Source organism: Leptinotarsa decemlineata, unplaced genomic scaffold, assembly GCF_025532065.1.
Source record: "Leptinotarsa decemlineata unplaced genomic scaffold, Ldec_3_MD MMD2_tig00026328_RagTag_RagTag, whole genome shotgun sequence".
NCBI classification, from domain to species: domain Eukaryota; kingdom Metazoa; phylum Arthropoda; class Insecta; order Coleoptera; family Chrysomelidae; genus Leptinotarsa; species Leptinotarsa decemlineata.
In genome coordinates, this window is record NW_027412688.1 from 24,511,161 (window position 1) to 24,527,901 (window position 16,741).

Here is a 16,741-nt window from a genome sequence, read left to right on the forward strand (position 1 = left end):
GGAATATTATTTGGGGTTAGAAATATCATTCGGCAAATGTAGGTATATATTTCTGTTTGGTATATTCGAATCTACAATATTTAATTTTAATTTATGAAACAGCTGATTTATCAATAATAAATCCTCTCAAGAGACTGCGAAATAAAATAATAAAATGTAAAATCAAATTACCATATCTTGAACCTAGGTCAATATCATATATACCACGTCATCTTTTAGATATTCAGTCCATTTTTCTATTGAAAATTTGTTGTTTTATCCATTCTGTTAGAAAAAATCACAAACATTCCAATTCGGATTTCAATCAAATAAATATTATCCATGATTATAATAAAAGACAAGCAAAAAAACTACAAATTAAATCATATCGCTCAAAATTTGAGGAGAAATCAATATTTCATTTAGGAGTTGAAATATATAATAATCTTCCAGAGAAACTAAAAATAAATCAAAAAACAAAATTCAAATCGGAACTGAAAAAGTTTCTGCTTTCTTTCTTCAATTGAAAGTCTGATCTCCATATTGATTGTTTTTAAATTACTTTTATAATTCATTCATGTATATATTTATATATGTGCATATGTATATCTGTATATGTGTGTATATGTATGTATATACAGGGCTATTCAAATTCGTTTCTGTACATGGGGATCTCGCAAACGATAAGAGATAGAGTGTCGGTTATATTATGGCAAAGTTGCGTATTTTAGAGACCTATTCAATGATATAAAGAAATCGAATATAGCTCTTTTGGTTCTGGAGATATACAGGAAAAATCAAAAAATTCCAAATTATTTTTTTGCCTATATCTTCTTTATTCGCAGGCATATTGAAAATCTGTCCACATTTTGCTATTGGCACTTGATGTGGGCTCTTAGAATATATCCGTGAATCTTTTATACAGGGTGTCATCTGACTTGGTCCACCCCCATCTTTGCATTTTTAAATACGGACCTATATTTTTTGTTGAAGATTTTGGATCGCAGACGTTTACTTCATACTGAGAAATTAAATTCAATTTTATATTTCGGGATTTTTCGGTAATATTCGATTATAATTGTGTGAATTATTCCCTTTTAAATTACGGCCCTGGAAATTGGTTGACTGAGTTGAATAAAAACACAATAGCAACTTTCACGTCTCCCTATGTATCGTAGAGTTTTTCGAGAATTTTTTTTTTCATTTTTAGGTACCTGTTCATATTTTTTCTATTGCTCTGAGCGTTTTCTACAATGAACTTCGAATAAGAAAACCTTTTATGATTATCTGAAACATATCTTCAACAAAAATATATTATGTTTTGATGAGCAGAAAAAAAATGTTAGCAATAATGACATCCGAAACGAACACTATAATTATAATGAAAATTGAAATGAAGTAAGTAATTTATATACACAAAAAAATTAATTGTGCAATAAATGTTCGAATTGGAGTCCTTTCATTTCGAGACAAATAATGGGACAATAAGTTGGTCTGCAAGATCACCAGATCTTACTATTTTGGATTCTTTTCTATGTGGGACATTGAAAAATAGGATTTACGCTGCCAGAAAGATAGAAAATGTGGAAGACTTGATATTGAGGATTTTGAATGATTTCGTAACAATGCAGCAAATAAGTGTATTAAGGGCAATAAATAATATGAAAAACCGAATTTAAAAATGTCTCGAAATGGAAGGACTCCAATTCGAACATTTATTATAGTATTCGTTTCGGATGTTATTATTGCTATCATTTCTTTTTCTGCTTATTAAATCACATATAATATATTTTTGATGTAGATATGTTTCAAATAATCATAAAAGGTTTTATTATTCCAAGTTCATTGTAGAAAACGTTCAGAGCAATGAAAAAAATATGAAATGAGAAAAAACTCTCGAAAAACTCTACGACGAGAAAGTTGCTATTGTGTTTTTATTCAACTCAGTCAACCAATTTCCAGGGCCGTAATTTAAAAGGGAATAATTCACACAATTATAATCGAATATTACCGAAACATCCCGAAATATAAAATTGAATTAAATTTCTCAGTATGAAGTGAACGTCTACGATCCAAAAACTACAACAAAAAATACAGGTCCGTATTTAAAAATTCAAAGATGGGGGTGGCCCCAGTCAGATGACACCCTGTATAAAAGACTCATGGATATATTCTGAGAGCCCACATCAAGTGCCAATAGCAAAATGTGGACAGATTTTCAATATGCCTGCGAATAAAGAAGATATAGGCAAAAAAATAATTTGGGATTTTTTTGGTTTTTCCTGTATATCTCCAGAACCAAAAGAGCCATATTCGATTTCTTCACATCATTGAATAGGTCTCTAAAATACGCAAATTTGTCATAATTTAACCGACACTCTATCTCTTATCGTTTATGAGATCCCCATGTACATAAACGAATTTGAATAGCTCTGTATATATGTATATTTGTATTTATGTATATATGTACTGTACATTTAAATGATGTGGGACTACGAAAAACAAATTCGTAGTCCCCATTTAAAAAAAATGGGTAAAAAAATAAAACTCCACTTAGATGGCCATGACTTCAAATCTAGATGTATTTTTCAATGCTAAACAATTTTTCTAAATAACATTTCCCGAGTCAAAATAAGGGTACTTTAATCTTGTCAAAAATCAAATATTTGAAGGCTCGTCGTATATTACGTGTGTTGTACTGTATTTTGTTTGTGCATGTTCAATTTTAGGGGATGCACAAAATTTTATCAAGAATAACTTTTAGTCGAAAAACCCTTAATAAATAAGTTTCCCATATGATGCATACTTTGAGGATGACACTGTATATTGTTCTATTCGCTTAGTATACATATTGTTTGTCTCTTGGGAAATTAATTATCATTTTCATGTATCACTATTTTTACTACTGTAACTGTCCCACATCAATGAGATATCTTACAAAAATATTCCAAAATGTTAGAGTATGACATTACCTGTTTGAGTATTGCGTAAAATACATCTAAAGGTGAGTTGAGATCTACTCCATGAGGTCCTTGAAGGTTTTGCGTATCGTCACTTTCTCGTTGCTCGTCGAATACGTCCAATTGTACAGCTAATTCTGGTTCCGCCTCTGCACATTTCCTGAAATTCATTCAATATACAGGGTCATGAATATCACTGGAGTTTTTCCCAACACCAAACCGTTATTTTATCACCTCGACACGTGTTTCGATCACCAAGTGACCATCTTCAAGAGGAAGATTAAACTAAATATACTTACAACAATTACTTCGTCTAGGTACCTGTGTCCTAGGTATCTCAAATTAATTTTTTACAGATTCTTTCAGGGATTTCAAATCAATTTATATAATATTAGACAATGGAAGTCTGAACTAATGAAATATATCTTAAATTAATTTCACAGTATTGCCTTGTCTAATAGTCTTGCATTAATTTTACGATGTGTTTTTATGTAACAGTCAGGTAAATCTGATAATTAAAATATTATTTTAACAAGCTATATAGTATACTATTAGGTATTGGTCCACCATCGTTATTAAAATCTGTCTGTCTATTGAAATCTGTTTTTCCGTTAATCAGCTGTCGCCCCCATACGAACGATAACTTTCAGAAGTTGAGTAACTTGTGCGAGCTAAGGGCTAACGGGGTCTTACCTTTTAACGTGTGATTCCTAACACGGTTATTGATAATATTATTATGTTTAGTTATTTCTACACTCTCATATGCATCTAGATGCCTGTTGTTGTTAACTTGTCCAACTAATCTTAATGAACTAAAGTCTATGGAATGGTTTTTTTGCAAAATATGATGGGCGACTGCTGATTTTTCTGGTCTTCCATATTTTAGGAAAAATCATATTTTGCAACAAAACCATTTCATAGACTTAAGATCATTAAGATTAGTTGGACAAGTTAACAACAACAGGCATCTAGATGCATATGAGAGTGTAGAAATAAGTCGTCATAATTTGATTCTTGCCTTGTACAGCTGACGCATGTTATAATGAAAATTATACACAAAAAATGAAGGATGTCGATTGGTTCTGCTAGTTCAACGGTAAAGCTAGCAGAAACCATCGAGTCTAAAATGAGCTTAAAATTATGTGGTAGTAGCTTGATTCGACAAAATTAGCCTGAAACTATGGCTTAAAAATGAATATGAAAATTTAAAGTAGTTCTGCAAGCCTAACAGGTGTAATAAAAGGTTAAAATATTTTCTATTTTCCTTGAGATATATCAAAATAATAAACATGAAAAGTGGGGATATAATTTATAATTACAATAACTGGCTTTCAAATTTTCGAAAGTATAATTACAGTTAGAATTATAGGAATAATAAGAAGAATATTCGAAAATTGACAAGGAGAGTTTTACTTCTTAAAATATGAATGACCTAAACAGTTTTTATTCAAAACAAAATTTTTTCTTCATATTGAAATAGAGAATTTCAATTTTTCCGTCGGTTTTTCATTTCACACCTGACAAATACACTTAACGAATGTTAATGTTTCAATTTTGTATGCCCAACTAATGACAACCCACTGACGTACGTAACATGACAAATTTACTCAAGGGAAACGCCCAAATATTGAACAAACAAATACGAAATTGTCCACTGCAGTTTCAAGTATTTACCCATACACATACCTGAGATTGTTCAGCACCGGAAGGAGGTGACATCCTGGAAAAAAACATATGAAGTATGAATACAAATTCGCTAAAATATTTATGAATGGTGAGGTAATGGTCGGAAAGACTTGTAAGTATGATTAATAGGAAGTTAGAGGACAAAAGATCATTAAACTGGCTATTTGTGGCGATACAGCCTCGAAATAATTTCCAAGATCATATTGACACGGATTTTTACTGACAGTTGTGAATTTTTGAACGTTTGTGCAATGTTTCATTATAGAGTTTAATTTACTAAATATAAATAAGTTTTCGAATGAAATTGTAAAAAAATAGACATTGCACGTCAAATTAAAATTGTGGTACAGTTGTTTTTTTGAAATTTTCTCTTCTGCGAAAGTTCATTATCTTCTGATCAGTCATCATTGAAATTTTTTCATAAAGATTAACAAGCATTATAGAAGAGATGGTGAGGTAGTATTCCGAAAAAAGGTGTACAAAATGAACTCTCCGCTCCCTCGTCGATGAAAAGGCAGGAATACGTCCGCTCATGTGTCCTCTATTATGTGACTCATGACTGTTACATAATTTATACTGATAAAAAAAATTGAATCACAAAAATTCACTGGAACTGATAACATTCAATCTGCTAGTGGAAATGCCAGTTGTATTATAGCCGATGTAAGAATAACCAGATCAAGATTCATAAACTGCTTCTGATAAAAATAATCATAACCATCAATAAGATTCGAATAATATACATATTTATATATATATATATATATATATATATATATATATATATATATATATATATATATATATATATAGGGTGTATCAACGATGAGTGGATGGACGATAGCTGCTTCCCTAATAGAATAACAAAAAAATGAAATGACTATTATTAACGAAGATATGGCTTAGTGCTCTTATGACCGCCTTCTTTGTTGTTTCTTTGTCAATGAATTCTGCATTTCTTCCCCTTTCATTTGACGTGCGGTACGTGACGATGCGACTATTATTAACGGAAATGTCGCAATTTTTGTTTTTTTTCTTTGTTGTATTTGACACATTCATCAAAGACAAATTGTTGCCCATCTGGCATGTTGGATCCCACGAAAAAATATTAGACCCGCAACACATATCTACCAACTATTCGCATTCACTTTCAATATCCCTCGCTAGCGACGAGATTATATTCAAAGGCTACCATACCAAACGTCCCGTGTTCAACTCCCCAAAAACTTTTTTGTATTACCTAGTCTAGTCTGTCTGCCTATGTCTAGTCTGTCTGTCTCGCTATAACGACGCTACTTCTACTGTTTCGATGATTATTACGATTATACCGGGTGTCCAATAAATGTGTGACAGACTAAACTTATGTTTCTTTCAAGTAGAATACTCCAGATATTTACACTCGATTGAATCTTTTGGGCAGAGTGTTTCTCAAAAATATAGGTAAAAAAAACTCGGGATCACTTTTTTCACAGTTTTCACAAATGGAACACCCTGTACATAGGGCCATCTCAGAACTATTCTCAACAGTAACTAATATCATAAAAAAGAGTGTCCCATCTAATATTTGGAATCAAGCGTAATGACTTGTAAAAAAATACTTTATGGAAAATGAGTTACTCACAGTACTTTGCGTTTATATTATGAGATACTTCGTGTTCATAAGAACGAAAATGAATAATTTTACTGAGAATGCGGACCTGAAAAAGCTCATACATGTACAGTGTACAGATATCCAACTTTAAAATAAATTACAATTCATAAGTAATTGAGTACTTGAATGTCTCAAATAATTGAAATAATATGTAGATATTTCGTCTTAAACCTTGAAATGTTATTGGACACAAATACTGTGAGTGGATTATATGTATTGTTGTAAATCATGCCCTAAAAAAAAATAACACCAGCCGCCACTGGTAGCCGTAAACCAATTGTGATGTAGCTAAGAGCGCGCGAATGTTTCCTGCCGCTCTAGAAGTAGCGAGAAGAATGCTACCGATTTCGATGGAACTTCGGCGAAATTTTTACTGCATTCGATTACGATATATAAACGCTAGCCAGGAGCATATCGACACAGTCAAGTGGAAGCTACAGTGCGGTACACGAAGCGATCTAGAAGGCGATAGACATTGGAATAATAGTTGAAGTTTAAGTTGAAGTGTTTATTGTATTGTATTGTAAGTTTGATTATTTAGTCTAGTCAATTATTGGTCAATCCACGGAGTAAAACGTAACAGTATGTAATTTAAAATTCACTGCATTCATGTTCGAAATATTTTTCTTGCTTTCAACCTGCAAGTGGCTTTAATAACATTTCGTCAAAATGGTTGCATGCGGAACGGATTCTTCGGGTTATGGGATGCTTTGTTTGTGGTACCTCTCACAACACAACAAAGTTTTTGTATCGGGGTTGAAATTAGATGATTTTAATGTATTTCCACGTGTTAAAACCGAAAGTGACCATGAAAATTATATATTAGCTCTTGTTTTCAAGATATAGTATCATTATATTATATATATGTATATTGAGTTTTCAACAAATGAAATATTTCATCACCAACAGTTGGTATACATGTTTATTTACATAACACCCCTCTCATCAGCTGTTCTTAAGTAGTAAACATAACCTATGTGAGTTTGTCAATTGTACGCACGTGGTTGCTATTGAAATTATCGTGTGAAGTTGATTTTTAAATTAATTTAAGTGCTGATCTGAAATGCCTCGAAAGTGTGTGAATTTTGTCGATAGCTTTTGCTATATATGTGGTGAAATAACATTTAAGGCTCAGAAACGTAAAATGACACCTATCGTTAAGACAGCCTATGAACATTATTTTGGTGTGAAAGTTGGGGACCAAGATAAATCATGGGCTCCTCATATATGTTGTAATTCCTGTTCCGTCATATTGCGAGAGTGGCTGAAAAATAAAAACCGGGCAATGGCTTTTGCAGTACCTATGGTTTGGCGTGAGCCTACCAATCATACAGACGACTGTTATTTCTGCTTAACTCCTCCCATTAAGCAAGGTTTATCTATGAAGAAAAGAGGAACGGTTAAATACCCTAATCTCCCATCTGCTCTTCGGCCTGTACCACACTCAGACAATTTGCCAGTCCCTTCTCCACCCCAAAACTATGAAATTTTAGAGGAAGGTGATGAAGACTGTTTAGAAGGAGCAACCCATCCTTCTACATCCTATGACCCTGATTTTGAGGTAAGCGATAGGTCTAGTGATCCGCACAGAATTAGTCAAGCAGAGTTGAGTGACCTTATAAGAGATCTTCGCTTGTCTAAGGAAAAGGCTGAGCTGTTAGGGTCAAGACTACAACAGTGGAATCTTCTAAAACATGATGTGAAAATATCTCAGTACAGACAGCGTCAAAAAGATTTGCTTCCTTTTTTTGAGAAAAAAGAAAACCTCGTAGTTTGTTCTGATGTCAATGGTTTGATGGACTGCTTGAATTTGGATCACACTCCATCTGAATGGAGACTGTTTATAGACTCTTCAAAACTAAGCTTAAAAGCTGTACTTCTGCATAATGGAAATCAGCTACCCTCTATTCCTATAGGCCATGCAGTTCACATGAAGGAAACGTATATAAATATGAAAACACTTCTCCAATCAATCAAATATGAACAACACAAGTGGCACATCTGTGGTGATCTGAAAGTCATTGCTATACTCCTAGGAATGCAATTAGGGTTCACCAAGTACTGTTGTTTTTTGTGTCTGTGGGACAGTCGGGATAGAAAATCTCACTATGAAAAAATGAACTGGCCTACACGAGACCTAAACCCTAATGAGAAAAATGTAGTTTACGAGCCTCTTGTAGATCCTAAGGATGTTCTCCTTCCCCCATTACATATTGAGTTGGGACTAATGAAAAACTTTGTGAAGGCCATGGACCAGGAAGGACAAGCTTTTAAGTACTTGAGAGCAAAGTTTTCCATGTTGAGTGATGCTAAAGTCAAGGAAGGCATCTTTATTGGGCCTCAAATCCGTGAAATCGTAAATGATCCTGCTTTTGACATGATTTTAACAGGAAATGAAAAAAGAGCCTGGGAAGCCTTTAAGGGGGTTGTACATGGGTTTTTAGGTAACAAAAGAGATGATAACTTCACAGCATTGGTTAAAGAGCTTCTTCAAGCTTACCACCAACTTGGATGCAACATGTCCTTAAAAATTCATTTTCTTCACTCTCATCCTAATTTCTTCCCACAAAACTGTGGAGCTGTGAGTGACGAACATGGAGAAAGATTCCATCAAGACATTGCCTTAATGGAACAGAGATATCAGGGCCGTTGGAATGAAGCAATGCTTGCAGACTACTGCTGGTCTGTGTGTAGGGATGCTCCAGAAGTGTTTTATAAAAGACAAGCTAAACGACAGCGATCTTACAATGAATCGGATGGACTTAATTGAAATTTGGTGGTACAAACTTCTTTTATTTGTCAAAACACTAAGAATAATGTTTTTTTTATTAATTTTGTACTTAAAATATTCTAAAAGAAACATAACAATATTGTTTTATGTACTTTCACTTTTCACGTATAGTATAACTACTCTTTAAGATTAAGTACTGTGTATCTCAACAACCAGAGCTAATAAAAATTTTTCATTGTTATTTTCGTTTTTATCACCCCAAAATTAGTAGAAATTGACTAATTTAGTGTAGGAAACATTCAAAAAATATTTTTTTGTTGTGTTGTGATTGGGTGAAATAACACAACCCACGAACTGACCCAGTAGTCACTGATCAACTACATGAAAACATCAGAAGTCTCGGATCCGACAGTTATTTTGAAATTTATTTTATTTTGAAATATAATAACAAATTGTTATTGAATTATGATAAATTATGAATGTATTTTTCTGCAAAAATACACTTCTGAGGAATTTAAACGATGGTAAAATCAACATAAGAAGAAATGAATCAATTCATAACATGAATTACTCGCCTGGAGAAGCTATTGAATGGCAAAACACGTGTTGTGTTTTTGTAAAATTGTTTAGTGAAAATCTCATAATATAGTGTTTCTTGAATATGTTATAGATGTTCATCAAGTATAGGCCGATTCCATCATATTCTTCAAAACATAAACTTACAAAACATTTGTTTATCCTGACTAAACATCAAATAATAGTCAGTGTGCCCTCAGTAACATATTGACATGACTGCGCATTGAAATAATGAAGCGATTGATCTTTTCTTGTTCCAGTACCTCTTGAACCATTCTTGCTCTATATGGCTGGGCGTTGTCGTCCATGACGATGAACTTCTCACCTAATTCGTTTCGTAATGGACAAACATTTGCTTTGATAAAATTTTCAATTTAAACTCGAAATGTCTGGTTATCACGTATAGAAACTAATGGCGTTAGGCGATTGAACACGATGCTCCCAAAACATTACTGTCTCTCCTTGATAGGGAGCAACCTCTCGAAAAAAATTTAGTCTTTGTTGACGACCTGGCTTTCTCTAGACCCTTCGCCTATGGTCATTCTGCAGTCCAATTCTAGTTCAACTGTACCTTAAAAGTGGGCCCGAAGGCTGAATCTGAAGCACTTCGATGTCTACGGGTATATTAAACCAAATACCGATCCTCTCCTTCATGTGTTCCTTGAGGTCGCCCACTGCGTGGTCTTCTTTCCACTGTTCCAAATTCCACATACCTATGAACTATTTACACATTAGAAGATCTTAGATGTTTAACATCCTATGTAAATGGTGATTGAATGACCAGCAGCATGACAATTCTTGTCCTCTCAACAGCAGAAATTTCACGCCCTGGCATTATTTTGGAAGAAAAGTATCAATATACAGTGAAAATATTCAGTGGAACTGTCCAATATTACAAAAACATTCATGGCAAATCAACAATATGTTATCCACCAATATTTTCTGTCCTGTTTGTTTACCAAATAGTTCAACTTTTTTACCTAATAGCAACAAACACGCAATAAACATACAACAAGTAGAATATATATAGGTGGTCCAAGACTTTTGATGTTGTGTGTAGTAAAAGTGAGATGGTAAACAAAAAAGTTGTTTTGAACCACATCGTTTCAATCTATGTATGGCCAGTATTAGGTACCGATCGTTAAAAAACCTTCCGCTCAAGTCGATAGTATAGGATAGCATCAGCTAAAAATGAGTTAAATGAAAACAATTAAATTCGTAATAGATGACACAACACTGCAGAAGAATTTCAAACTTCAACAAAGCACAAATAGATACCAACTCATTTCCTATAAATAACGCAGTGCAGTTTATTTCCTTTAAGGATCATTAATTGCCTCACATCAACATTCGATGACTGCAAGTGAGAAACAATTTAATATTCGCGTCATTTTATCAACGAATCTCCATTAGAATGCTGATGAATATACGGTCGTTAAAGAACCCGGCATTCTTGCGTCGTGTTTTACTAAATGAACTTTTCCTTTTTATTGATTATTCCTGTTTGTATGTCAAGTTGAAATCGTGTAGACACGAAAAATATGTTCGAATTACCTACTCAATTATGCAATTGGTATAGTTCAATACAAACAATAAAACCTGCCCGTCAACTGCATTTGTGAGCGATTACGATCTGTAATCTTTGTTCACCTAAATTCACAATTGGTTTCATCATAACGATATGAAAAATTAATAAACGTGAGATCATGAAATATTAAACATCTCAAACTACCTGCTCCAAACAGACCACATTGCATGTCTCAATAAATCCCCTCTATTCATTATTTTTACATATTCATTTGTTTCTTCCAAACAAACATTTTTTGCTTAAAGTTTAACCAAACATCTCTTTCTGGTATAAGCGTGTCAGCATTCACAATAACCAATGCGGTTTTTCAGCTCATTAATTAATTAATAAAATACGCTTGACGTGAATATATTCAGTAGGAAACTGATAACTCAATTATTCTATAGTATCTGTAAGTGCTGAGAAAAAGTTTGCTTTCATTTGTTACAAAATTGTGTAAAAATTATGCATAAATACTGATTTATTACTTGTGATGCCCTGTTTGAAACCTTTGGTATAGTAATGAAAATTACTGGAGATTTTTCCCAACACCAAACCGTTATTTTGAAACCTCGATACGTGTTTCGATCACCAAGTGATCATCTTCAAGAGGAAGAGTCACGTGTCGAGGTGTTAAAATAACGGTTTGGTATTGGGAAAAATCTCCAGTAGTATTCACTGATTTATTAGATTATTAGAGTTAGATTCCATCTACTATTCCCAACTACTGTTTCTTTGAGATAATATGAAACTGTACTGAATCGTAATGTGATAATCCGTTTCTATGTTTTCAAAAGTAAACATTCTTTACGCGTGTTTGACTTGGGGAGTAAGCTAGTGAATTTGTGACGAAAGCGTTACGAAAAGTGTGATCGGACGAGGCGAACGGAAGTTGAGAGGGAAGTATAAGTTACTGAAGATTGAAAGAGAGATAACTACGTTTCGTATATTACTGTAGGGTCAAGACAGAGAGAGAGAGAGGTGCGAGCATAAATTTACGTTCGAATAGGCTTTAAAGAATTAGTAGAGAACTGTCATACGTTGCCACTCTAATTTCAGCAAGAGATTTCAAAGTTAATTTCGCGTCCGAAGATAGGCAACCTTTGGTAAATTTTCTACAAATGAAACTACAAATGAACTACAAATGAATAATAAACGAGCTTACCATAAGACATGGAACAACAATCGATGCAATTTTCTCTAGATACCTTTCTAATTTTCATGCGAAAACATATATTATGTATCTTATTTCTCATACCATAAGCCTATTGTCTCGGTCTAACAATCAACCGCAATAATGACTGATATATCCGATAATGAAAATAATAAATAAAACTGAAAAATCTATTCAAAAATGTTAATTCATCAATGAAAACCCATAATGAAGTCAATTAGAGGCTTCGCTCATTCGAAAAATCGATTCCACATATAAAAAACACGGAATTTTTTTTTTCGGTTTCAATTCGATTTTTCGGTATTAATAGTTAATCTTTAGAAAAAATGAGTGTGCAGATTTTTTTAGAGAATTGAATTTGCTACATTTATATCATTTATACATAATTTACAATAGACGCTGTGAAGTTATAAAGTTGTTATTTATAGACTATAATTTCTATTCGTCTAATCGTTAGAATTACTGAAATTAATGTTTTTTCTGTTATTTCTGAGTTGGTGGTAACAATAATGTTTGCTTGTTAGCGTTCGGAAATTGCTTTCTAAGTATTGCTACAACTTGCAATATGCATTGTTTCTGTTCGTCATTATAAGTTAAACTCCCGTACAAATTTTCAGTTATGAAGGAATCAATCTTGACTTTTTTGATATTACGTAACACGTTTTAAATTTGTAGCTTCGCTAGCTTTTAGATTCATTGGTTTGATAATTTCAATTTTAATATCTGAGCTTACATTGCCATCGAAAAGTGACAAACAAATAACTTTTTCAGACGAACACCATAGATGAGTGCTGAATTTTTTTGACACTGCTTCTGAAATTTGCTTACTGATCGTTTTATATTCCAATACATTTTTGAAAAATTGTAAATCTTGTCGCGGAGCTTGAATTGACAAAGGCGCACAATACCATGCTTGTATAATTACTTAATTGGCTCACAAAACGTTCTACTAAAATTAATAATATAATTACTCAGGAACAGAAGTCTGGCGGCAGTATGGGGAATATATCAAAAAATTATTCAGTTTGCCTATCCAAATCCAAAAGAATTTGGTACACAAAGAAGCAGTTAGTTAGTACTAAAACCGGAAATGTTACCGTGAACCTGGCTTGATAGCTGCGCTAAAATTCGATTATTTCGAAAGACTGAAAAAAAAGAAGGGTAACCTCATCTATAGAACTAAAGTTCGAAGAAAAATCAACATATCATTTGTAGCATATTTCGGTTAAGTAAATCTTGTGTACTGAGAAAAACTAGTACATCTACAGATGAATTGTTGGAAACCTATTACGGACCATCAAATGTAGAAGAGCAAGATGCTCCTAGAAAAAAGAACGTCAATGGAATGATAAGAAACGTCCACTTTCCAAGGTTATTGAATATTATGATAATACCCATAAGAAGTAATAGTTCGCTAATACTCGAAAATGCAGGTTGTCAGTATCCAAGGCAACGTGTAGACCATCGACACCGGAAAAAGACGAATCTCAATATTCGAAGGACTTGATATATGATAGATGTTCAGTGTGATTTCCTAAGAAAAAAACGCGTTTTTATTGTTCAGAATTGGCTTTATTCATCAACGTAATTTCCTTCAATAGCCACACTAACATTTCAATCTCACTTTTGTGGTACGATTTATCTGTTGCCTCAACATAGGCCTCAGTTTCAGAAGTAACCTCTTCATTCGAGCGAAATTTCTTATAGGTGGGCATTTTTTGGGGTCTGCGAAGAGCCAGTAGTCGCTAGGAGCCAAATCTGGCGGTTATGGTGAATGCAGGAGCAATTTGAAGCCCATTTCATGCAATTTTACCATCTTTTCATTGATTTGTGACACTGTGCATTGTCTTGATGAAGCAGCACTTCATTTTTCTTCAAATGAGGTCGTTTTTTCGCAATGTCAGGCTTCAAACGCTATATAATATTCACTGTCGATATTATTTCCCTTCTCAAAATGAATATTACACCACGCACATCCCAAGATACCGAGGCCATATATTCTAGGCAAAAAAGGGCAGTTTACGGGAAGTTTTGCAAGAGTTTTGAAATTTGGTTCTATATGGTATTTTGGGCAGCTGAACACGAATCTGAGGTTTGCCAACAACATTTTTCACGGGAAATATGTTTTTTTTTTGCAAAAATTGTGAAAAAAATCGACTTAGTTTTAGTTTTTTGCGGATAACTCGGGACTTGACACGGGAATGCAATATTGAAGAAATTATTCGTTAAACTCACACTAAGTTTTCTTGTAGAAAAATTCTTGATTCCTATCACACTTGTCGGGAAATTTCTCAATGGAATGATTTGTTTTCAAAGCAATCAAAAGAAAATCTTTTAGTAAAAGACTTGGAGTCACTGGCGTAGGTTTCTCTGTACGGTTAAACAGAGAAAACCACACCCACACTCAACCACCTGAGGTTCATCTCCTTCAGCAAGGCAGCGTTCACGCTCAGCTCCAACGTAGCAGCTTTACCACCAAGTGCTGCGAAGGAGCACTCTCTCAGGGTCTACCACCAGGTTCAGCACTGGCTTGGTGTGGAAAAAGACCCTGAGGGGAGTGGGGTTGGAACATTTCTTCAGTCGCTAAGATTATCCACTTTATATATATATATATATATATATATATATATATATATATATATATATATATATATATATATATATATATATATATATATATATATATATATATATATATATATATATATATATATATATATATATATATATATATATATATATATATATATATATAGAAGATGACAGTACTATCAACTGTCGTAAAATTCAATATTGAAATATATATATATATATATATATATATATATATATATATATATATATATATATATATATATATATATATATATATATATATATATATATATATATATATATATATATATATACACATTATATGGTCTACGGTTGACCGTAGAAAAAAAACTTAATGAACATAAAATGTAGATTTTATTCTGTATCTTTTCGTATATGTGACATTTCTACACTAATTGCGTAGTTTTCGAGTTATTCGCAAAAAACTAAAACTAAGTCGAATTTTTTCACAATTTTTGCAAAAAAAACATATTTCCCGTGGAAAATTTTATTGGCAAACCTCAGATTCGTGTTCAGCAGTTCAAAATACTATTTAGAACCAATTTTCGAAACTCTTGCAAAACTTTCCGCAAAAAACACAAGCTGTCTGGACTAATAATCTTTCCAGCCGATTGTTGAGCTTTCGGCGCTTGGACGAGGTTCACCAGTTGCTCTCCACTCAGATGACGATTGTTTCGATTCCAGAGGAAAGTGATATATTCATGTTTGCTTCATTGCCACATATCGACGCAAAAATTCCGGTGTGTTATGTTTAAACATGGTCAAACCTTCTCGTTTTTGGTCAACAGTGAGCTCGAGCGGCACTCATTTTGAACAGAGCTTTCTCATAGTCAACACGTTCTTTTGATATCTTTTCAATGTCAGCTAAGTCACACAACTTCGATAATTCAAAACGATTACGGGTTTTTTTATGTTTCCTGGTGTTACTGCTTCATTTGGACGTCCACTGCGTTCTGCAGCATCGATGTCTCTACGACCACATCTGAAGTCAGCAAAATAACGTTTGATTGTTGTTTCTGATGGAGCGGAGTCCTTATAATACTTTTCAAGCCATCGCTTTGCTTGAACGGAATTTTTTTCAATTAAGAAGCAGTGTTAAATTAAAAAACGAAATTGTTTTTGATCCATTGTTTTGAAAATAACAAAAGCACAATCACTCACAAACTTATGATTGGAATATCATGATATTTAAAAAATTTTTTTTGAAGGTTAGTACTGACTGAAAAAGCGGTAAACGCAATAAGACCATCGCCATCTATGTGTTAGGCCCGATACTTTTCAGCTGAGGTAGTATTTAGTTTAACGAGAGCGCAAGTTAGAATGACCTGGAACAGCTCCACGGTAGTCGAGAGAAACGTCATTTCGGTATTACAGGGACTTTGGTTTAAGTTCACTGGATATACTATTAGTAAAATTATATGAAGGTACGCTAGAGTCTTACCTATGAATTCATTCCTCAATCTAGTCCTGTCGTTCAGCCTGGAAGTCGATATGATCAGACAATTGATGAACGCTACCAAGGCAGTTTGATAGTCCACCGCGGTTGCCCGATCCAGCTCCTGGACTATTACGCTCAGTCTATATCTCTCACCTTTCAATTTCTGAAATAATAAAGTTAGGATGTGAAAACCACTCAAGTGAGATGCTTCATAAGTATTTGTAAATGTTTATTACCAATGGAAAATAACAGGAAGAAATCCAAAAGAATACCATAATTAGTGAAAAAAGTATTTTCAATGTCCACAATTATAGTTGATACTTTAATATTTTATGAAGTAACTATCAACTTTTGGAAAAAAAG

General features: G+C 33.3%; 1 protein-coding gene across 2 annotated transcripts in view; it reads right to left on the reverse strand.

Moving 5' to 3' along the window:
- The window catches only part of form3 (FH2 domain-containing protein formin 3), a 240,731-nt gene that overhangs the window by 22,741 nt on the left and 201,249 nt on the right, over positions 1 to 16,741 (reverse strand). For both annotated transcript variants that reach the window (XM_074182296.1, XM_074182294.1), the window contains 3 exons: positions 16,382 to 16,541; positions 4,626 to 4,659; positions 2,952 to 3,099 (listed from right to left, as the gene is read on the reverse strand). In XM_074182296.1, coding sequence (XP_074038397.1) covers positions 2,952 to 3,099; positions 4,626 to 4,659; positions 16,382 to 16,541 — 342 coding nt within the window. The remainder of the gene's footprint in view (positions 1 to 2,951; positions 3,100 to 4,625; positions 4,660 to 16,381; positions 16,542 to 16,741) is intronic.